Source organism: Rhinoderma darwinii, chromosome 6 (genome assembly GCF_050947455.1).
Source record: "Rhinoderma darwinii isolate aRhiDar2 chromosome 6, aRhiDar2.hap1, whole genome shotgun sequence".
Lineage (NCBI taxonomy): Eukaryota > Metazoa > Chordata > Amphibia > Anura > Rhinodermatidae > Rhinoderma > Rhinoderma darwinii.
The window spans coordinates 116,975,065-116,998,028 of NC_134692.1; the positions used below are offsets into that span (position 1 = coordinate 116,975,065).

The 22,964-nt window shown below is 42.5% G+C and overlaps 1 protein-coding gene across 1 annotated transcript; it reads right to left on the reverse strand.

The window, feature by feature from the left end:
• Positions 1-12,098: 12,098 nt before the first annotated feature.
• LOC142656420 (protein spinster homolog 1-like) lies at positions 12,099-21,455 on the reverse strand. The gene is made up of 10 exons (XM_075831351.1): positions 21,322-21,455; positions 20,839-20,990; positions 20,408-20,477; positions 19,978-20,120; positions 19,739-19,891; positions 16,420-16,609; positions 15,525-15,590; positions 15,188-15,286; positions 14,432-14,603; positions 12,099-13,304 (listed from the first exon to the last, which is right to left on the reverse strand). The coding sequence occupies exons 1-10, from the start codon at positions 21,439-21,441 to the stop codon at positions 13,300-13,302; spliced, it is 1,170 nt and encodes a 389-aa protein (XP_075687466.1). The 5' UTR covers positions 21,442-21,455; the 3' UTR covers positions 12,099-13,299.
• Between the last annotated feature and the right edge of the window lie 1,509 nt (positions 21,456-22,964).

The following is a 22,964-nucleotide window of genomic DNA, read 5'->3' on the forward strand; positions in this document are numbered from 1 at the left end:
GCAAGCTAAACAGTTTTTTCCATCTCCCAAAGGCCTGTTCAGGGGACATCTTCAGTAGTAATGGTCTGAGAGTACTATATATTTGGGAAATGGAGCGTCTGTGATTGTCCGAGAACCATGAGTCAAACAAGTTAGAAGGGACCTCATCCGCTATATCCGCAAGTTTATTTTTGCAGTGAGTTACTATTTGCAAATATTGTAAATGCTGATGCCATACAAAGTTGTATTTAGTCTGGAGCTCCTGCAGGGTCAACCACCTCTTATCCTGTGCATGAAACATATCCCCCAAAGTTGCTATCCCTTTCTCCCTCCAGTTTGACAATAGTTTGTTAGATCCTCCCGCTTCAAACTCCGGGTGCTGCCATAAGGGCATATGTTTTGAGATACGGTATGGAAGATTATAATGTTTGCGCAATATTTTCCAGGCAATGATGGTATCTCGTAAGAGAGATGACTTCTTGACGGTCCTCTGGAGGAAAGCAAATGTTGTGTGCACCAGAGCCATGAGATCCCAAGGTTCTGCTAGCTGTCTCTCCAATCTAGTGTTAGAGTGAAACCCTGTGTCATGTTTCCAATCTAGCAGGTGTCTGCTCAAACACGCCAGGTTATACCCCCGGATGTTGGGAAAATGAACCCATCCCTCAGCCTTCAGCATCATGAGTTTCGTGAGCGCTATTCTCAGTTTCTTTCCCCCCCAAATAAATTTGGTAAAGGATGAATTGAGTATATTAATATCCGAGTGTTTAACCAGAACAGGGATAGTCTGGAGTGGATAGAGTAGTTTCGCAAACCCCGACATTTTGACCAAGCAAAACCTTCCCATGAATGATAGAGGTAAGCTGTGCCATCTCAAAAGATCCGCTTGGATATCATGAATCAGAGGAGGATAGTTTAAATCATATAGGGAGTTAGGTGCCCGACGCACCTTAATACCCAGATAAGTTATATTTGATTTTGCGATCTCAACATCCAGGGTGGCTAGGGACTGCCTAAATGCGGAATCCTGTGTCCCCAAGTCCAATAACTGACGTTTTAACGTGTTAACTTTGTAACCTGAATAGTTCCTAAAGTCATTCAATGCCTGGAAAATACGCGGAACATCTTTAAGGGGGTTTGAGAGAAATAAAAGTATGTCATCTGCAAATAACGTTTCCTTGACCTCCATTTTCCCTACCATTATACCCGTATACAAATTGGATGACGCCAAATAGCGCGCCAGAGGCTCCAAAGCCAGATTGAACAATAGAGGCGACAGCGGACATCCCTGCCTAGTGCCTTTGCACAGACGGAATGGTTGAGATAGAAAGCCCGGTGTGGAAATTCTAGCCTTAGGGTCCTTGTAAATGTGGTGTAATAAAATCCTGAAAGCCCCAGTTATTTCCTATCCAGGACAGCATCCAACCATTTCCATCGGACATTGTCAAAAGCTTTCTCTGCATCTAGTAAAGGTAACGCCGAATGTTCCTTAGGAAATGGACTATGCTGTACCCTGTCTAACACTGCAAGAACCATCCTAATGTTAGTGACCGCCGACCTACCTTTAATAAAGCCTACTTGTTCTGGGGCTATGAGGTGTGGCATTATATTCGATAACCTATCAGCGATAATTTTAGAAAGGAGCTTGGCGTCTACATTAATAAGCGAAATGGTCCTATATGACCCAGGCAAAAGGGCTCCTTTCCGGGTTTTAGCAATAATTTCACATGGTGGTAATCCCTCCTCTCTCAAAGCATTGATAAACAAAGAGACAACAGTCTCAGTAACCTGTTCCCGCATTGCTTTAAAAAATTTGCCAGTCAAACCATCTGGGCCAAGCGCCTTACCATTTTTTAAATTCCTAATTGCCCCATCTACCTCCTCCCTAGTAGCCCTGGCGTTTAGGAGTTGTAACTGTTCCGCGGAGATGACCGGTAAGGTGACCTTGTCGAACAGTGTGTCTGTCAACGGAGGGGAAGATGCATCGGTGTATAGCTCCTCATAAAATTTGGCCAGAACAGCGTTGATATGAGAAGGATCGCATGTTTCTCGCCCATTATGATCCCGCAATTTCGCTATGTGTTGCATTGGACGTTTTCCTCGAGCCACAGTGGCCAATAATTTGCCCGCCTTATTACCATACCTATGTAAGGTTGCTTCAAAATCACGGTTATGCAATATTTCTTTCTGAGCGGCCCACTCGTCAAAGGATTGTTTAGCCTGAATCCAGGCCTGTCTAGCCTCTAATGTAGAATTTGTCAAGTATGATGAATAAGCTGTCCGCAGTGTAGCACTAGAGGCATTACATTTTTGCATTATTTCCCGTTTTTTACTTACGGTGTATGCCAGTATCCTCCCCCTCAGACCTGCCATGGCCGTATCCCAGAAAAGTGAGGGGTCATCCCTGTGTCCTGAGTTCGTTGAGGTGTATTCTAACCACCATCCCCGCAATAGTCTCATGAAGGTGTCGTCAGACGCTAAATGGGCCGGGAATCGGCATATAAAATCTGACCCTCTGGGATAGATTTCCTGAAAAGCTACCCGTACCGGAGCGTGATCTGAGATCACTAGATCCCCTATCTCAGCGGACCCTAACCTCGGTTGTAACGCTGGGGACATTAAAAAGTAGTCTATCCTGGACCAGGACTGTTGAGCGTGGGAGTAATGCATAAATTCCCGGGCATCAGGGTTACCTCTTCTCCAAGGATCTATTAAGTGTGTGCTTTCCAGCAAAGGTCCTAACACTCGGTCATGTTTTCTGGGGGCCCTTGTAGGAATGGATTCAGGGTTGTATCCTCCCTGTGGTCAAGAACTGAATTAAATCACCTCCCACTATTTTGTGCTGGACGGTATCTGACAAAAGGGCCCTTTTTAGACCGTGGAAAAATGAGACATTATCACTGTTAGGTCCATACACATTGTAGAGGCTTAAGACCCCGCAAGGTGTGCTTAGAGCAATGTGGAGAAGACGTCCGTCCTTATCTGAATCAGTATGAATTACCTCATGTACCAGGTTTTTATTGATCAAAATAAGTACCCCCGCCTTACGGCCACAAGGTGAAGAGCCGTATACTGAGCCCACCCACAATTTTTTCATGCGGTGGAAGTCGCTCTCCTCCAAATGAGTCTCCTGAAGGAGAGCGATATCTGTGTGAAGTTTTTTTAAATGGCGGAGTACCATCATTCTCTTATTAGGGGATCTGAGCACCTTTACATTCCAAGAGGTCAGCTGCATAAATTGGGTGTCCCGAAAAGGTTCAATAATGACTGGTCATAAATATCTATGTCTAGGCAAGAAAGCCCCACTACCTTGGTAGCCGCTCGGTGGTGTCTGCTCCAGTTTGCTCCCAACATTACAATAACAACATGAACAATCAACGCCAGAAAATTGACATAACCCATAAAAACAAAATACCCATCCAGGAATGTCACCAGCAATCCCAGTGATACAAGCTTCAGATCGGCATACATGACTTCACTTTTTTCTGATCTGTGACCCATCCCCCCCTCCCCTTCCTGCCCCCTGCTAGTTACAGACAGAGACAGCATATTTCAAGACAAGTTGGTCTTTCTAGACAATATAAGAACAAATGCTTATGTCTAATAGTGCAGGAACCTTGTCTAGTAACATCCAACCAAACCAGTAACCACATATATGTAAGGCACAATCAAATGCGGTCGTTTAGCACGTATGATATACTTATCAGTCCGGGAGGGTTGCAAGCAGGTTGTCTGAACGTTGTCGATGTAGGGTCTTGGACGATTCTGCCCGTTGTTGCTTGGGTGAGGAAGCACGGGCGAAATCAGACCAAGTACAGTCCCTCGGTGGAGAAACTGATGAAAGGTGACCGTCCCCTCCAGTACCTTGACTCGTAGTCTCCGCTACCGACTTTCTAGGGCTCCGAGATCCAGGGATCTTGTCCACATACAATGTCGCCTCCTCAGGAGTGTGGAATACCTTGGTGGAGCCATCCGTCTGTGTGATCCTCAGGGTAGCCGGATATTGTAGCTGAAATTTGATTTTGCGTGTGTAGAGGGAGGTGCAGATCCCTCCAAATGCTCTCCGGCGCCTTGTGACCTCTGCTGAATAATCTGCAAACAGGATGATTTTTGCTCCCCTTATATGTAGAGGGGTGTTACGGTTCCGGAAAGTGCGCAAAAGTTCCTCTTTATCATTGTAATCCAAGTAACGCATGATCACCTGGCGTGGTCTGGTTTGCGGCTCTCCTTTGGCATTGGCAGTCTGACCCGGTGGGCCAACTCGATGCGCCCTTTCCACTCTGCAAGATCTGGTCAGGCCCAACGCTTCTGGCAACTCCATCTCGCAAATCCCCTGGAGAAGCTGTGGTCTAATATGCTCAGGTAGTCCTACAATCCGCAGATTACTCCTTCTGGAACGATTTTCAAGATCTTCTAAACGATCCCTGATTTTGGTGTTATCTCGCATCAGGCCACTAATGCAGGTATGAGACCAACACGCTGTTCCAATTCATCTAATCGGGTGCCATGAGCTATCACCTCGTTTTGGAGTTTCTGGAGCGTTGTTGTAACTGTGGCTATTAGGGAGTCTCTTATGTCAGGGGCCAGTTGGGTAGCCACCTCTATTGCCAACTTCCGGTAATCTAGCTGTGAGTCGGTAACTACCGATGGCGTTATCGCCTCCCTAGGGAGTTCTGGGCTCTGAGACCGGCTCTGTGAGAGCGATGGCTGCAGCGGCGCCGCCATCTTGGATTGCGCCTCACCTCGTGTGCTGTGTTCGGCCGGGCGGGAGATCTCTCTGCTGCCGCTCCGGAGGAGATATCTCTCCATAAACCCTCCGGTTCCGTCACCAAGCCCTCAGCTGAGTGACGGGACAGTTATATCCTGCGGGTGTGTGGCGGCGATGGGTTAGGGGATCAGGGCTTCAGGAGCTCATGCAGCTCCGTCCTCACATCTCAGCGCCGGAGCCGGAAGTCCCCAAAACTGGAGTTTTAAAGAGGAGTGAAGGCCCCAGTAAGTACTCTTCTTTTCTTTTACTTTGAAAATTGTTCGCTGTTTTGTTGTAACTGGGATAATGGATAGCAAGATTGGAGATTTTCTTCAGTGCACAGTTTGCCATATGTATGTACGACTGGAGCCGGAGTTCCAGGGTGAATACCTCTGTGGCAGATGTGAGCATGTTGTTCACCTGGAAGCTCGCATTAGAGATCTGTAGGAGCAGAATGCAACACTGAGGAAGATAGACAATCTTGAGCGGAGCTTGCTGCTCACAGAGCATGCAGTTAGTGGGGTAGAACTGGAGGGTGAAGACATGGGTGAGCAGGATCATGTAAGTAGCTGGTTTAAAGAGGCTCTGTCACCAGATTATAAGTGCCCTATCTCCTACATAATCTGATCGGGGCTGGAATGTAGATAACAGCAGTGGCTTTTATTTTGAAAGTTATGAGTAATTTTAGATTTAGTTTCTTAATGCCCAACTGGGCGTGTTTTTACTTTTGACCAAGTGGGTGTTGTAAAAAAGTGTATGAGGATGACCTTACATCAGGGTAAGAGACCCGTTGAGGAGTACCGTTCTGACTTTAGGAAGTGGTGTGTAGTTTCTTGCTGGAATGACCCTGCATTGAGGTGTCCGTTTAGATTGGGTCTGTCGAACTCCCTGAAAGACCTATTAGTCAGCTATCCCTCTTCTGATTCTCTAGATCAGGTTATGGCTTTAGCGGTACATCTTGACCGACATCTCAGTGAACGACAACTTGAACATTTTAGTGCCTTCTCCTCTGGCTCCCCCATGATGGCTCCCGAGGTTCCCTTGCTTCGTTCTTCCACGGAAAACCCGGGTGAACCAATGCAACTCGGGGCCTCCGTGTCTCCCCAACAATGTAGAGAGCTCCGCAGGAAGAATGGTCTCTGCTTCTACTGTGGGGATGACAAGCATCAAGTGAACAACTGTCCTACACGTAAGAATAAGCAGCCGGAAAACTTCCGCGCCTAAGTGACCATCAGGGAGGTCGCTTGGGCGCACAGATATTTCCCGTAAATATGAAACCTAATAAGATCTTGCTTCCCTTTTAGGTCTCTTTTGAGGGTAGGTCTGCCACCGGCAGTGCCTTTTGGGATTCAGGGTCTTCTGCTAATATTATGTCTGTGGAATTTGCTATGTCTCTAGCTTTGCCATTGATTAATTTGCCTAAACCTGTTCCGGTAGTGGGTATCGACTCCACTCCACTTGCTAATGGTTATATTACGCAGCATACCCCTGTTTTTGAACTCATTGTTGGCTCCATTCATTTGGAGCAGTGCTCTGTACTGGTGATGCAGGGATTATCGTCCGATTTGGTTTTAGGCCTTCCCTGGTTGCAGATGCATAATCCCATGTTTAACTGGAATACTGGAGATCTTACTAAATGGGGTAATGAATGCATGACGTCCTGTTTTTCCATTAATTTGGTTTCTCTCGCTGAGCAGGTGACACTCTACCTGAGCTTATTGAGGACTTCGCTGATGTTTTTTCTAAAAAGGCCTCCGAAGTGTTACCTCCTCATAGAGAATACGATTGCGCAATCGATTTGGTACTGTAAAGGATCTGCCAGACACAGCTTCTATGTCGACGACTGTGGTTAGTCAGTCTGCACCTGCTCCTAAGTCTGATTCTTCTACCAATCAGGCTGGGAGGCTGAGGAGTGGGAGAGCCTATCACAGTCTGGCCAGACGGAGCTAACTCCCGCCCTCTGTCTATTTATACCTTGAGGGCAAAAACACTTAATTTTAACAAGGCCAATTTCTCCAAGAAGAGGGCTGCAATTCAGGATATAGACTGGGAAGAACTAATGTCAAATAATGGTACAAATGATAAATGGGAGATTTTCAAATCTACTTTGGGTAATTATAGTGCAAATTGTATTCCTATAGGTAGCAAGTATAAATGACTGAAATTAAATCCCACATGGGTTACACCTTCTGTAAAAAGGGCAATACATGACAAAAAAATGGCATTTGAAAAATACAAATCTGAGGGTACAGCTGTAGCCTTTGTAAAATATAAAGAGCTTAATAAAATCTGTAAAAAGGTAATAAAATCAGCAAAAATACAAAATGAAAGGCAGGTGGCCAAGGATAGTAAAACAAATCCCAAAAAATTCTTCAAGCATATAAATGCAAAAAAGCCAAGGTCTAAATATGTAGGACCCCTAGATAGTGGTAATGGGGAGTTGGTCACAGGGGATCAAGAGAAGGCAGAGTTACTAAATGGGTTCTTCTGCTCTGTATATACAACAGAAGAAAGAGCAGCTGATGTAGCCGCGGCCAGTGCTGTTAATATATCAGTTGATATACTGAAATGGATGAATGTAGATATGGTGCAAGCTAAATTAAATAAAATAAACGTACACAAGGCCCCCAACCAGATGGGTTACACCCTAGAGTTCTTAATGAGCTTAGTTCAGTTATTTCTGTCCCCCTCTTCATAATATTTAGAGATTCTCTCGTAACTGGTATGGTGCCAAGGGACTGGCGCAGGGTAAATGTGGTGCCTATTTTCAAAAAGGGCTCTAGGTCTTTGCTGGGTAATTATAGACCACTAAGCTTAACATCAATTGTGGGGAAAATGTTTGAGGGGCTATTAAGGGACTATATACAGAATTATGTGACAATAAATAATATTATAAGTGACAGTCAGCACGGTTTTACTAAGGACAGAAGCTGTCAAACCAACCTGATTTGTTTCTATGAAGAGGTTTGCAGAAGCCTAGACAGAGGGGCCGCTGTGGATATAGTGTTTTTGGACTTTGCAAAGGCATTTGACACTGTCCTCCATAGACGTCTAATGGGTAAATTAAGGACTATAGGTTTAGAAAGTATAGTTTGTAATTGGATTGAGAATTGTCTCAAGGACCGTATCCAGAGAGTTGTGATCAATGATTCCAACTCCTGGAAGCGAGGCCACATGCATCGTACCAGGGCAACACTTTCCAGGAAAAGTTCCCCAAACTGGCAAGAAGGGAAGAAGTAAAAAGAGGTGCAAAGTCTGCTATAAGAGTTGGATAAGGGAGGACACAATATATCAATGTGACACGTGTCCCGAAAAACCAGAGCTCTGTATGAAAGAGTGTTTTAAAATTTATCATACATCCCTTGGTTTATAATTTACCCCAATTTTACTTACCCTGATGTACTCCGCACAGCTTATCCCCCCTCGTCTTTCCCCTCTGGGCCCTGCCGTGTGCCCAGGCAGCTGATAACAGCCACATGTAGGGTATTGCCGTACCCAGGAGAACCCACATTACAGTTTATAGGGTGTATGTCTCCGGTCAAAATGCTCACTACACCTCTAGATGAATGCCTTAAGGGTGCAGCTTTTAAAACGGGGTCATTTCTTGCGGGTTTCAACTGTACTGGTACCTCAGGGGTTTCTGCATACATGACTTCGCACCAGAAAATCCCCAGTAGGCCAAATGGTGGTCCTTTTCTTCTGAGCCCTCCCAAGGGTCCAAACAGCAGTTTATCACCACATATGGGGTATTGCGGCACTCAGAACAAATTGCGCAAGAGAATGGGGTATTTTGTTTCTTGTGAAAATAAGACATTTTCAGCCAAAACTACATATTATTGGAAAAAATTAATTTTGTTTTAATTCCCAGCCCAATTCAAATAAGTTCTGTGAAAAAACTATGGGGTCAAAATGGTCACAACACCCATAAATGAATTCCTTGGGGGGTGTAGTTTCCAAAATGGGGTCACTTCTGGTGGGTTTCCATTGCTTTGATACCTCTGGGGCTCTGCAAATGCCACATGGCACCCGAAAACCAAACCAGCAAAATTTGCACTCCAAAGAACACACAGCGCTCCTTCCCTTCTGAGGCCTTCCATGGGCCCAAACGGCAGTTTATTGCACAAATGGGGTATTGCTGCACTCAGGAGAAATTCCGCAACAAAATGGGATATTTTGTTCCCTGTGAAAATAAGAAATTTTGATAAAAAATGACATCTTATTGGAAAAAATGGTAACAATAACCATAAATGAATTCCCTGAGGGGTATAGTTTCCAAAATGGGGTCACTATTGGGGGATTCCTACTGTTTTGGCACCTCAACACCTTTTCAAACCTTGCATGCTGCCTAAAATATATTCTAATAAAAAAAGAGGCCTCAAAATGCACTAGGTGCTTCCTTGTTTCTAGGGCTTGTGTTTTATTCCACGAGCGCAGTAGAGCCACATGTGGGACATTTCTAAAAACTGCAGAATCTGGACAATACGTATTTAGTAGTATTTCTCTGGTAAAACCTTCTGTGTTACAGAAAAAAAATTGAATGAAATTGAACTTCAGCAAGAAAAATGAAATTTGCAAATTTCACCTCCACTTTGCTTTAATTCCTGTGAAATGCCTGAAGGGTTAAAAAACTTTCTAAATGCTGTTTTGAATACTTTGAGGGATCTAGTTTTTAAAATGGGGTGCTTTATGGGGGTTTCTAATACATAGGCCCCTCAAAGCCACTTCAGAACTGAAGAAGTACCTTAAAAAAAAGGCTTTTGAAATTTTCTTAAAAATATGAGAAATTGCAGCTTATGTTCTAAGCCTTGTAAAGTCCAAGAAAAATAAAAGAATGTTCAAAAAATGATGCCAATCTAAAGAAGACATATGGGAAATGTGAACTCGTAACTATTTTGGGTGGTATAACCGTCTGTTTTACAAGCAGATGCATTTAAATTCTGAAAAATGCTATTTTTTCACAATTTTCTCCGCATTTTGCAATTTTTCACCAATAAACAATGAATATATCGAACAAATTTTACCATAAACATGAAGCCCAATGTGTCACGAGAAAACAATCTCAGAATCACTTGGATAGGTTTAAGCATTCCGACGTTATTATCACATAAAGTGAAATATGTCAGATTTGAAAAATGGGCTCTGAGCCTTAAGGCCAAAACTAGGCTGCGTCCTTAAGGGGTTAAACTCTTCAGATAATCCAGTGGCCTCCTCCTCCTCCTCCTCACGCTGACTCCATATTATACAAGAATCCTTCTTATATAACATAATACAACATCCAGCATAAAGTAAGACAGCAGGAGAAATCTTCTGGCAGCAACATTTGTCATTCTTTCTTATGCACACTGACAGTCTCCCCCCTCACAGTGGACTCTCCCAGCTCAGTAGCAGGATGTCTCACAAATCAGTCAAAATCTCATGAGGAGTGGACTGCACTCTGCTTCATGTCAGGAGTCCGCTTTATGAAGTTGACCAATTTCTTTAAGGGGAAGATCTTTTTTCACTATATTACAGCAGTACAATTCTGATTTGCTCTCCTATTACTTCATGGGTTTTGTTTTCAGTGAAGAGATTAGTCCTCTTTAGGCAAATAGAGGATTTACAGCTCAGAAACGGAGCTCCAACCTACTATAAAAATGTATTATTCAATATTGAAGAAAAGGAAAAACCCTGACTAGACCAGAGTGACAATGTATACTGTTATGTGGCTGCATCTTCTAGTGAACAAAAATCCAAAACAATTGTAATTTGGGTTGTATGGGGCCCATGACAATTCTCAATTTGCTCCTGCAGTTACAGATTCTGAGCCTGGGGACATCCCAAAACAAAAAGACAGGAAGCAAATACTGAGCCGAGATATCTTTATATATGGATTCCATGACAAAGAATTATATTGAAATGTTAACTTACAATGATTTTTTTGAGGGACTGCACAGTCATATTATTGAGTCTGGGGGAGGGGGGTTAAAGGGGTCATGGGGGCAATTGTCCATCCCTAAACTGCAGCTGCAATTTATTTTTAAATGTGTCCGTTATCTATTTGATTAATGGGATTTTCTCATCTGGGACATTTATGGCATATTCACAGGATATGCCGTAAATGTCAGATAAATGCGGGTCCCACTTCTAGGAACCACACCTATCTCTAAAACGGGGCCCCCTAAACCCCGTTCTAGGGGTCTGAAGTAATATTGGGGTCTGGAGTCTGAAGTATTGTAGGGCTCTGGTCTGGAGTCTATAGTAATGTAATAGTCTGAGGTCTGAAGTAATTTAAGGGTCTGGCCTGGGGTCTGAAATAATGTAGGTGTCTATTCTGAGGACTGAATTAATTTAGGCCTCTGGTTTGTAGTCTCAAGTAATTTGGGGGTCTGGGGACTAAATTAGTTACGGGGTTTGGGGTTCTAAATTAATTTATGAATTTGGTGTTTGAATTTATTTGTGGCCTGGGGTCTGAATTTGTGTTGCAACAGAGGTTGGGGATGCCCTATAGAAGCGAGGGTCTAAAGATCTCTGGGCAACCATTTTCTCAGATATCATAAGTCATTATAGTGGTCTTGGTCAGCCCGAGAATAAAAGGAAATTGAACAACTCCAATCAGAGTCCAATTCATGTGTAACGTCCACAGCCGCAGACTGTTGTGCTTACATGCTCCCCCAACGGCCGCGGCCATGGACAAGTGAGATTCGGGCGGCATCTCCCCCTTGAGAGACGCCGACACTCACTTCCACATTGCTGCACTAGTTCATGTAGGCCAGTGCACACACATGAGGAAAATCTGTAATTAGCCTATGATCACCCTGGACTATAAAAAGGGCTCTGCCCTTTCATTCATTGCTTGAGCATTGTTGTGTTTACCCATGTTAGTCTTAGCAAATGGTCCCTTAGTGTTATCCTGTTCCCGTTGTTCCCGTGCTCTGCTACCTGTATCCTATAACCATGCTATATCTGTTCCTGCGCCTTAAGCTGTTGTAGTCGTGTTATGCCACTGGTCATGCCTGCTAATATACACCACGTCTGGTGTCTACAAGTTCATCCGTGCCGAGCCTCCATTACTGTCTGGACTATTAAAGGTAATCTTGTAGTAGGACTGTTGTTTGGCCAGCTGCTACTCGGCTACAGCGGTGCGGACTAGTTGGTCCACATACCCACGGATCGTGACAACCTGTGAATAGGAAATACGTTTTGTTTGTGGAACAATCACATTTTTAGACTATTCCTGCATTTCAATCCTGACTCTTCCTTTGATAGGTTTTTATAACTTTCAGAAGCATTTCCCTATATCTATCTAATAATCCAGAATGTGTAATAAACCAGCAAGTAAAGACAGTATACTATAATAATGTGCTACCTATATAATAAAACGCTATCTTTCGGATCATATAATTTTATTAAAATAGCATGACTACATTTTTTCCATAAAGTTGGTATACTTGTAAGAATATTAAAAGCAGTCATGAACACAATGGTCTTAAAATTCATCCTTTCATCTAAAGATGGTATATAACTGCAGTGTCTTTAGTTGGTATAATGAAGACGAAGAGTATTAAAGTTTGGCAAGCGTTGTTTTGCATTTTTGTTGGTAGTTGCCATTGGTGGTAGGTAAAACTCATCATAGCACTGTGACTCAGCCGAGCCACAGGCAGTGACATTTGTCATTCTTTGTAAGGCTATTTGACAAAGACTCCGGGTCTCATTTGGCACTGTGACTCAGCTGAGCCACAGGCAGCGACATTTGTCATTTGTTATGATGTTATTTGACAAAGACTTCGGGTCTCGTTCGGCACTGTGACTCAGCTGAGCCACAGGCAGAGATATTTATCATTTGTTGCGACATTAAGGCTCTCTTTGGAATACAGTCCTGTAGTCCAAAGATTTTTCAAGTCCGAGTTTGCACTGTGACTCAGCCGAGCCACAGGCAGATACATTTGTCTTTCCTTGTGAGGTTATTTCACAAGGACTCCAGGGATATGGATCTGTAGTCCAAATATTAGTCAACTCCAGGCTGGCACTGTGACTCAGCCGAGCCACAGGCACAGAAAAAATTCCTTTGAGGTGGACCTAAGTTTGCTGTTAGTCTTTTCTGCAAATTCCTTGGGATGCTTTTCTGAGGAAGAAGTCAGTGAAAGCTCCATATAAATGAGTCTGTGAGGTTGGTCTCGTTTTCTTCCTCAAGCAATCTTTGGAATTGCAGACAATCTAGGTCCAGTTTCCTCAATTGTCGGTATAGTATCTATAATGTTTCAACCACTGGAACCAGTAACAGAGTAGGCAATGGCAGCTTTGTAGTCATGACTACCACTGCCAACTTGCTTGGTATCCTGCCATTTGCATACATGTTGACTTTATGCTGTGTGGTGTTCTTGATTCTGCATGCAGAGAATCCATTTGTGGTTGTTTGGAAACATTATAGTTTTGTCTTGAGCAAAGCAGAGCCCTGCTGCTCATTATGGTGAAAGTCTTTAAAACTCCAAAATATTGATACTTTTAGTTTTTGATGCCTTTCTTGTATTTCAGCCATGGACATTCCAAGATGTAATGTTCTTATCTTGAGGTATGGTGTAATTAAATGTCCGAATGCATCATCCTGTTATTGAGGTAAAACAAAGTAATAAGATTGATGAGGTAGGAATACATTATCAGATCATTCACATGTAATACTGTTCTGCTTTACAATACTAGATGGTTAATGACAAGAGAAGTTACAGATTGTGAACTATCAACGTCACCTATGAGCCTCATTCATCAAAACTGTCTAAGATAAAATCTGGCCTTCTTGCCCAGATTACCAATCAGTGCTCAGATTTGATATCTTTAAATCTATGCAATTTATGTATTTTATGAAATAAAACATATTTGATAGATGGAAAAAAACTTCCATCAGTCAGTAAAGACATTTTCACCCACTAACAATCACCATAATGTCTTTGTGTTCAACTACTTCCACTAAAAAACGTATTAGATTAGGTTGAGGGATTTGCGATTATTGATTAGGTTCAGTGTGTGTTCACACGTTGCTGTCAATTTGTGTTTTTGCCGCAAATTTTGCAAAATCATAAAAAAATGTCATGTTTTTGCAGCAACTTCTTTAATCTGGGGGTAAAAAGGGACCAAGCCTTAGCATTTGTATAGGGGAAAGAAAAATTATGTACCTACATAATCATAATTATGCACCTATATGTACCATCTAATTTTCTGTTTGGGTCACACCTTTAGCTACAAATATTCATTTTATGCATTTTTATGAAAAATTTAATTTTGACACAAAATTGCACGACTGTGTCTGTGTGCATAAAGTGCAGAAAAGCAGTTTGACAATGTGCCAGGTGTCCTCTTTTACAAAATATATAGGCATAAGGGTTTAGTATGAGACTTTATTTTGCAAGTTAGGTTTTATTTATACATGTCAATAGTGTGAAAATTTTACAGGTTGCTAGAAGGGTTAATCTTCCTGCACCCTGGACCAATAGCAGATATTCACTTGCTTATAAGCATCAGGAACTCTAGTATTAATGAGCTGAGATGTCCCGGGTATTTACACAAGACTAAATTGTCAGACAAATTACAATCAATCAAAAATCCCATAAAGCAGAATATACAGATCTTGATATAGTCCATATTTTATATTTTCTGACCATACTGGTGGATCTCAACTTTAATTCTGCAGGAGGCATGAGTAAACATTGAACATACACATACAGACAGGGAACATACCTTGGGACTCTATGTCTGCCCTCTTTCGATCTCTCTCAAGAAAGAGGGCAGTTGCCAAGAAGAACCCTCCTCCAATAGCGGATACGAAAACGCAGACCATGAGGGCATATTGCAGGCTGTTAAACATCAATAGGTCAGATTCCGGCTTCCCTTTGCGGATGAGGTCAGATAACTGAGGATAAGAAGACGACTCATTGTTATGTAAGATTAATTATGAGAAATAACACAATAAGTGTATATATTTTTTCCAGACAGTAGATGCTGGATACTATTCAGGAAATCTGGTGACAGCACATGGTAGGAGGTGGCAAGAGGAAACTCCTCACCATAGTTAGCAGAGGAGCTTCCGACCTTCAGCCCATGAGGAGCACTGGTTAAAACTTTCCTAGACCCAGTTTTACTTATTGGCAAGAGTTTTGCATGTTTTTTTCTTAGGAAGATTATCAATGGCAGGGTAAGAATATTTTCTGGTGTATTTCTGCAGTATGTATGTGGTATGACTTCTCTATGTCATGTCTTCGTTCTGTCTATATGCTGAGTAGGTATACTATCGGTGCTGTATTGGCATTGTATGTGTACTATATGATTTTTGGGGGCTGATAATGTTGATAATGTCTGCTTGGTGTCTGCGTACTGTATTAGTGCTGTCTGCTTCATGTGTAATGTTTGTCTGTTGTGTGTTGTTCACACTGGGGGTCAGTCAGGCTAAGACTTTTCTCATATACCCATTAGGAAGATAATGTGACTAATACTTACCACTCCGATGAGATATGGGCTCCATGCATCACCCAGCAGGTGGGACACAATGATTTGTAAGGCCTCCGCTGTGGAGCGTCTTCTGGGGGTCACCACACTCTAAAACAAGAGGACATTCTGAGTAGACAGAAGGACGTTACTGACCCTAACTCAACAATGGCAGCCAGACAAAGGGACCAAATATCTGCATTATAATATCTGAAAACAGCGCAGTCCACGCTTATAATGTTCTCCGTCTCTTGTCTGTCAGTTATTGTAGAGTCAGTGGCATTTCATGGACTACGCAGGAAAACAGAGAAAAGCCTAAATAAATGTCATTTCAGCTATGATCACTCACCAGGAGGATGTCGTCCACAATGGCAAAGTTCAGCGTCAGCAACAACGCCCCAATGAAGATGAGAATCTGTAGTGAAAAGAAAACATTCAGAAAAGACTGGATGGTGAAGGGGGAAGAGTACAAGTGTTTATCCATTACCCGGAACACAAGTGCTGCACAGGGGGGCAATAAACCTGCCTATAGACCTTACACTGGATAATAATGTACAGTATATGTGTATTAATATGTGTGTGTTTATGTGTTTGTAAAGCTGTGTATTTGGATGTGTATGGTATCCAGTGGTATATACAGTTTTTTTAATATAGGTATATATTTGTGTATGTGTTCCTACAGTTACTATATGTTTGTGTATATGTATCTACAGGTACTATATGTTTGTGTATGTGTATCTACAGGTACTATATGTTTGTGTATATGTATCTACAGTTACTATATGTTTGTGTATATGTATCTACAGGTACTATACGTTTGTGTATATGTATCTACAGGTACTCTACGTTTGTATATATGTATCTACAGGTACTATATGTTTGTGTATATATATCTACAGGTACTATATGTTTATGTATATGTATCTACAGGTACTATACGTTTGTGTATATGTATCTACAGGTACTATACGTTTGTGTATATGTATCTACAGGTACTCTACGTTTGTATATATGTATCTACAGGTACTATATGTTTGTGTCTATGTATCTACAGGTACTCTACGTTTGTGTATATGTATCTACAGGTACTATATGTTAGTTTGTATATATGTATCTACAGGTACTATACGTTTGTATATATGTATCTACAGGTACTATATGTTTGTGTATATGCTTTTTTCACCCTTTTTAATATTATTAACAGAAAAACATCAATCACAACAAGCTGTTCATCAGCAACTTACATAGGAGGCCACAAGACTGAATCTTGCCAAGGTCAAGGCCAAGAGCAGGAAAGGGGCGGAGCCAAGCATTCCGCAAGCACAGACTAATGCGTCTGCTCGGGGGTTGACCTTCCTGAACCTTTTACTTATTTCCACACCAGCTCCAACTCCTACGATTCCGGTGATGATAGTGATCATCCCAAAAATTTGGCTGCAAAGGAAGGGTTAAAGAGGTTAACAGATGGATTGTAAAAAATTGGATATAAAGGGTGATTAAAGGATCTTAGTATGACTACTACTCCAACTATCTTCATCTTTGTAAAGATTTAGTCCCTAAACGTCATTCAATGGCAGATGTCTTTACATGCACTCCCTGCAGGATTGATTAATCATGACTAACCTGTTTGTATAGAATATGTACATGCGCTCCTTGCAGGATTGATTAATCATGACTAACCTCCATGTATGGAATATGTACATGCGCTCCCTGCAGGATTGATTAATCATGACTAACCTGTATGTATGGAATATGTATATGCGCTCCTTGCAGGATTGATTAATCATGACTAACCTGTATGTATGGAATATGTACATGCGCTCCCTGCAGGATTGATTAATCATGACTAACCTGTATGTATGGAATATGTATATGCGCTCCTTGCAGGATTGATTAATCATGACTAACCTGTTTGTATAGAATATGTACATGCGCTCCCTGCAGGATTGATTAATCATGACAAACCTCCATGTATGGAATATGTACATGCGCTCCCTGCAGGATTGATTAATCATGACTAGCCTGTATGTATGGAATATGTACATGCGCTCCTTGCAGGATTGATTAATGATGACTAACCTGTATGTATGGAATATGTACATGCGCTCCCTGCAGGATTGATTAATCATGACTAACCTGTATGTATGGAATATGTACATGCGCTCCTTGCAGGATTGATTAATCATGACTAACCTGTATGTATGGAATATGTACATGTGCTCCCTGCAGGATTGATTAATGATGACTAACCTCCATGTATGGAATATGTACATGCGCTCCCTGCAGGATTGATTAATCATGACTAACCTGTATGTATGGAATATGTATATGCGCTCCTTGCAGGATTGATTAATGATGACTAACCTGTATGTATGGAATATGTACATGCGCTCCCTGCAGGATTGATTAATGATGACTAACCTGTTTGTATAGAATATGTACATGCGCTCCCTGCAGGATTGATTAATCATGACTAACCTCCATGTATGGAATATGTACATGCGCTCCCTGCAGGATTGATTAATCATGACTAGCCTGTATGTATGGAATATGTACATGCGCTCCTTGCAGGATTGATTAATGATGACTAACCTGTATGTATGGAATATGTACATGCGCTCCCTGCAGGATTGATTAATCATGACTAACCTGTATGTATGGAATATATGTATATGCGCTCCTTGCAGGATTGATTAATGATGACTAACCTGTATGTATGGAATATGTACATGCGCTCCCTGCAGGATTGATTAATCATGACTAACCTGTATGTATGGAATATGTACATGCGCTCCCTGCAGGATTGTTTAATCATGACTAACCTGTTTGTATAGAATATGTACATGCGCTCCCTGCAGGATTGATTAATCATGACTAGCCTGTATGTATGGAATATGTACATGCGCTCCCTGCAGGATTGGTTAGTCATGACTAACCTGTATGTATGGAATATGTATATGCGCTCCTTGCAGGATTGATTAATGATGACTAACCTGTATGTATGGAATATGTACATGCGCTCCCTGCAGGATTGATTAATGATGACTAACCTGTTTGTATAGAATATGTACATGCGCACCCTGCAGGATTGATTAATCATGACTAACCTCCATGTATGGAATATGTACATGCGCTCCCTGCAGGATTGATTAATCATGACTAGCCTGTATGTATGGAATATGTACATGCGCTCCTTGCAGGATTGATTAATGATGACTAACCTGTATGTATGGAATATGTACATGCGCTCCCTGCAGGATTGATTAATCATGACTAACCTGTATGTATGGAATATATGTATATGCGCTCCTTGCAGGATTGATTAATGATGACTAACCTGTATGTATGGAATATGTACATGCGCTCCCTGCAGGATTGATTAATCATGACTAACCTGTATGTATGGAATATGTACATGCGCTCCCTGCAGGATTGTTTAATCATGACTAACCTGTTTGTATAGAATATGTACATGCGCTCCCTGCAGGATTGATTAATCATGACTAGCCTGTATGTATGGAATATGTACATGCGCTCCCTGCAGGATTGGTTAGTCATGACTAACCTGTATGTATGGAATATGTACATGCGCTCCCTGCAGGATTGATTAATCATGACTAACCTGTATGTATGGAATATGTACATGCGCTCCCTGCAGGATTGATTAATCATGACTAACCTGTTTGTATAGAATATGTACATGCGCTCCCTGCAGGATTGATTAATCATGACTAGCCTGTATGTATGTAATATGTACATGCGCTCCCTGCAGGATTGATTAGTCATGACTAACCTGTATGTATGGAATATGTACATGCGCTCCCTGCAGGATTGATTAATCATGACTAACCTGTATGTATGGAATATGTACATGCGCTCCCTGCAGGATTGATTAATCATGACTAAAATGTATGTATGGAATATGTACATGCGCTCCCTGCAGGATTGATTAATGATGACTAACCTGTATGTATGGAATATGTACATGCGCTCCCTGCAGGATTAATTAATCATGACTAACCTGTATGTATGGAATATGTGCATGCGCTCCCTGCAGGATTGATTAATCATGACTAACCTGTATGTATGGAATATGTACATGCGCTCCCTGCAGGAACAATTAGTCATATGTATGTTGTACCAACAGGATACAGACAGGACTCTCTATGGACCTATCCTAAATATCTTGCCAGTATAGAGCAGACAGTCATGTAGCAGTCTATATACATTATAGGGGGAGATTTCAGATTTGTTGAAGATTTGGCAAATAAATATCCACAACACTGTATGTACTGCAATCACATGTTGGGGAAATGTTGTGGATTTTCACTGTGGATTTCACCCTTAGCAATGCAAATGTTGAAATCTGAAGCAAATCCTCAGTAAAATCTGCATGTAACGCACCACGTCTGAACCCACCCTATAATAAGACTTCTACCAGGAGCCCTGACCCTTCACCGTGTAGCCCTGCCCAAAAGTCAGGTCAAGAAGAGAAGAGTATGGACATAATGGCAGAGAGCCCCCCTCACAACCTCCTGGCACACCCAGTAAATAAGCGTTTACCTGTCATCAGATTGACATATTACAGTCTGACATGGATCACCTCTGTATAGGAGGACCCGGGCCCGCTTGTAGAATGATAGAGCCCAGTGGGAGAGGGAGCCGGAAATAAATGTCACTGTTGTGAATCCCAGCATGGAAAGCATAAAGCTCGGGCTACAGAGAGAGAGAGAGAAATGTAAGTGACACAAGTGACACGGGGTAAAGCCAGCGACAACCATCACTATACAGAAAACACTCACTTTTTCAGCAAAGCTTTCACATCTGACATCCAAGAATTGTTGTTTGTGTGTTTATGACCATTCGGTTCCGCGGCTCCTCTGGATGGTTCCTTCATAATTAAGAGAAGCAGTAGGACGGCTATAATCCCCAGACCCGGAATGACCTGTTCAGAAGAAGGAGACATTGTATAATATATATATAAATAGAAGTGACTGAAACCAGATTTAAGAAATGAAAAATAGGAAATGACTAAAAAAACAAACACCCATATGTCAGTGTTCATAACTGACTGTCTATAGGTTCCTGAAGGACACTCAGAGAGCTGGAACTGCAACCAAGTGCCCTACTTATTGCTCATCGATGCAGCAGATAAGGGGAGCAATTCCAATAATAAGACTTTACAGGGAAATCGTTGTTTGCCTGCAGGAATCCCGCAATTCTCTCACTTACCCGCAAAGTCCAGTGCCAGTCACCACCAATAGCACTTGTCAATTTAGCGCCCATGATGTATCCAAGGCCACTTAATAGGCAAAAAAGAAGAAGTTTTAAAGTTAAGAATGGGCCATAATCTCCACACAAATATAACTATATACAGACATATATATTAACAGTATAAACATATGCACACATTATATATATTAGACACTTTTTTCATCCTTGATCTTGGTGTGATCAGGAACAATGTGAAGTGATAGCAGGAAATCACAATAGTCTTTACAGTAAGATCAATTCTGCTAGTCATAGGGTTATATGTAAACTGCAGATCATGCAATTCTCCAATATACAAACTCAGTTACATCTATACTAGAAGGTCCTGTTAAATATTCAGAGGACCTCTTGTCATAAGTACTGGATTCTATGTGTTTACACAGGACACTTACCAGCCCACGGGGATAGCAGTCCAAAAGATGGACAACATGCGGCTGCGCTGGTCTGCTATAAATAGGTCGGCGATGATGGAGGGGGCGATGGTGGAGTAACTTGCAGCGCCAATGCCAACCAATCCTCGCATAAGCAGAAACAGCCAGTAATACTGGGGAAGAGGAAAAAAAATAATCATTCAGAAAATCTTCAGTAAATCTTTAACATTGGGACTCTTATTGATGGCCTAGTCTTAGGATAAACAATGAATGTTTGGTCAGTGAGGGTCTGAACTCCAGGACCACAGACAATCACAATGAAGGGCCGTGGCACTCTTGTGAGCGATGTGTCTCTTCCATTGTTTACACAGGCACAGCGGCCTGTCCGAGAGGGTGGCTGTACCAGGGTATTACATCTCGTCACATAAACGTCATTGGAAGAAGGATAGGCCATCAATGTGATAATCCCGTCAAACCCCTGTAATAATGAACTCAGGATGTTACCTCATCAGGAATAAATGAGCTGCCAAGGATGACGGCTGACCAGAGGGTGATACCAATGCATAGCAGATATTTCCTATTCCAGTGATCACCCAAATATCCAAATACTGGAGCCAGCAACATGAAGCTGCAGAGGAAGACTGAAAGAGAAGGAACAGAGAAGACGTGAAAGGAAGAGTCCCGACCGGGAAGACTCAGTGGATGAGATTTATTAACTTTTCTATGCCCTGAATTTGCAAAATCAATTTAGAGTTTTGTGCCATATTTGACACGTGCGCCACTTTTCTAAAAAGCAGATGGAGCTCAGCGGAAGGAGGCATTGCCATCTGCAGCCCGACAAATTCAACATAATTTATGCCAGAAATTGGAGTAAATTATAGCGCAAATCCTGCTCGTGGCTGGCGTAGAATTCATTTTCGGAATTTTTTAAAGGACATTCACCTAGTTATACATTAGGTGCATTTTTCTCCAACCTTCTTTATATTAAGACTGGAGTATGAAAATCAAAATAAAATTAATTTTTAAATGGACAAATTATATTAAATCCTGCATTTAAACCTCACTCCCCATCCCCCACTTTAGTTATTCCCCTCCCCCTCTCATTCATTAATGTAAAGCTTCACTGTGCGACACCTTTTGCCCTATAGTAAAATTGATGTAGTATATCTGGTTTCCTATTTTGCGGTTCTCAGACCCCCAGCCCATTCACATCAGACACCATTATGTACGTCCATCAGCTGTCCATTCCCCTGACTGAATCTTATTTCTTCACTAGAGACTGATGACCAGTGGCGTAACTACCACAGTAGCAGCAGTAGCAGCTGCTACGGGGCCCGGGGCATGGGGGGGCCCGTGTCGCCTTGACAGTCAGGCACATTACATTATGTGCCAGGCATGGAGGCACGGGCCCCCTAATGCCTACTAGTAGCATCCCGTCCCTAACGTTACACTAGGCATCCGGGGGGGGGGCCCGGTGACAGCCGTGGGGGGGGGGGGGCCGGGGGCCCGGTGATATTCACTGTGCACTCCACTGATAGTCCGACTCCTCCTCCACACACTATGGAATAGGACGGCGATACGTGGTAGGAGGAGCGCTCAGGCAGGGGAGAGGACAGGGGGCGGAGCTAAACGAATGGCGCGAGACATCGGGCGGAGGACAGTACAGTCAGGAGCCAGGACTGCCGGAGAACTAGCATCCCATAGGACGGGCGGAGGACAATCAGAGGACGGACGGAGGACGTGCAGACTGCAGAGGACAGGTACATAAAATAAAAAGTTCATGGGAGAAGGGAAAAGTTTTTAGGTAGAAAAATCTGCCTCATAATTCCTTCCGGAATTTTGAGGCATATTTTGAACACTTCCCACGTTTTTCGTTGCGTTTTTTTGTGACGTTTTTCGGCCATCGGGCCGTGGACAGAAAAACGCAGCAAAAAATGCATGGGAGGCGTCGGCGTCTTTTTCCCGCGAGCAGTAAAACTGCCTCGCGGGAAAAAGAAGCGACATGCCCTATCTTCGGGCGTTAACACCTCTGACCTCCCATTGACTTCAATGGGAGGCAGAGAAAGCGTATTTCGCGGTGTTTTATGTCCGCGGCGCTCAATGGCCGCGGGCAAAAATCGGCGTGCAGGCAGAGGAAAATCTGCCTC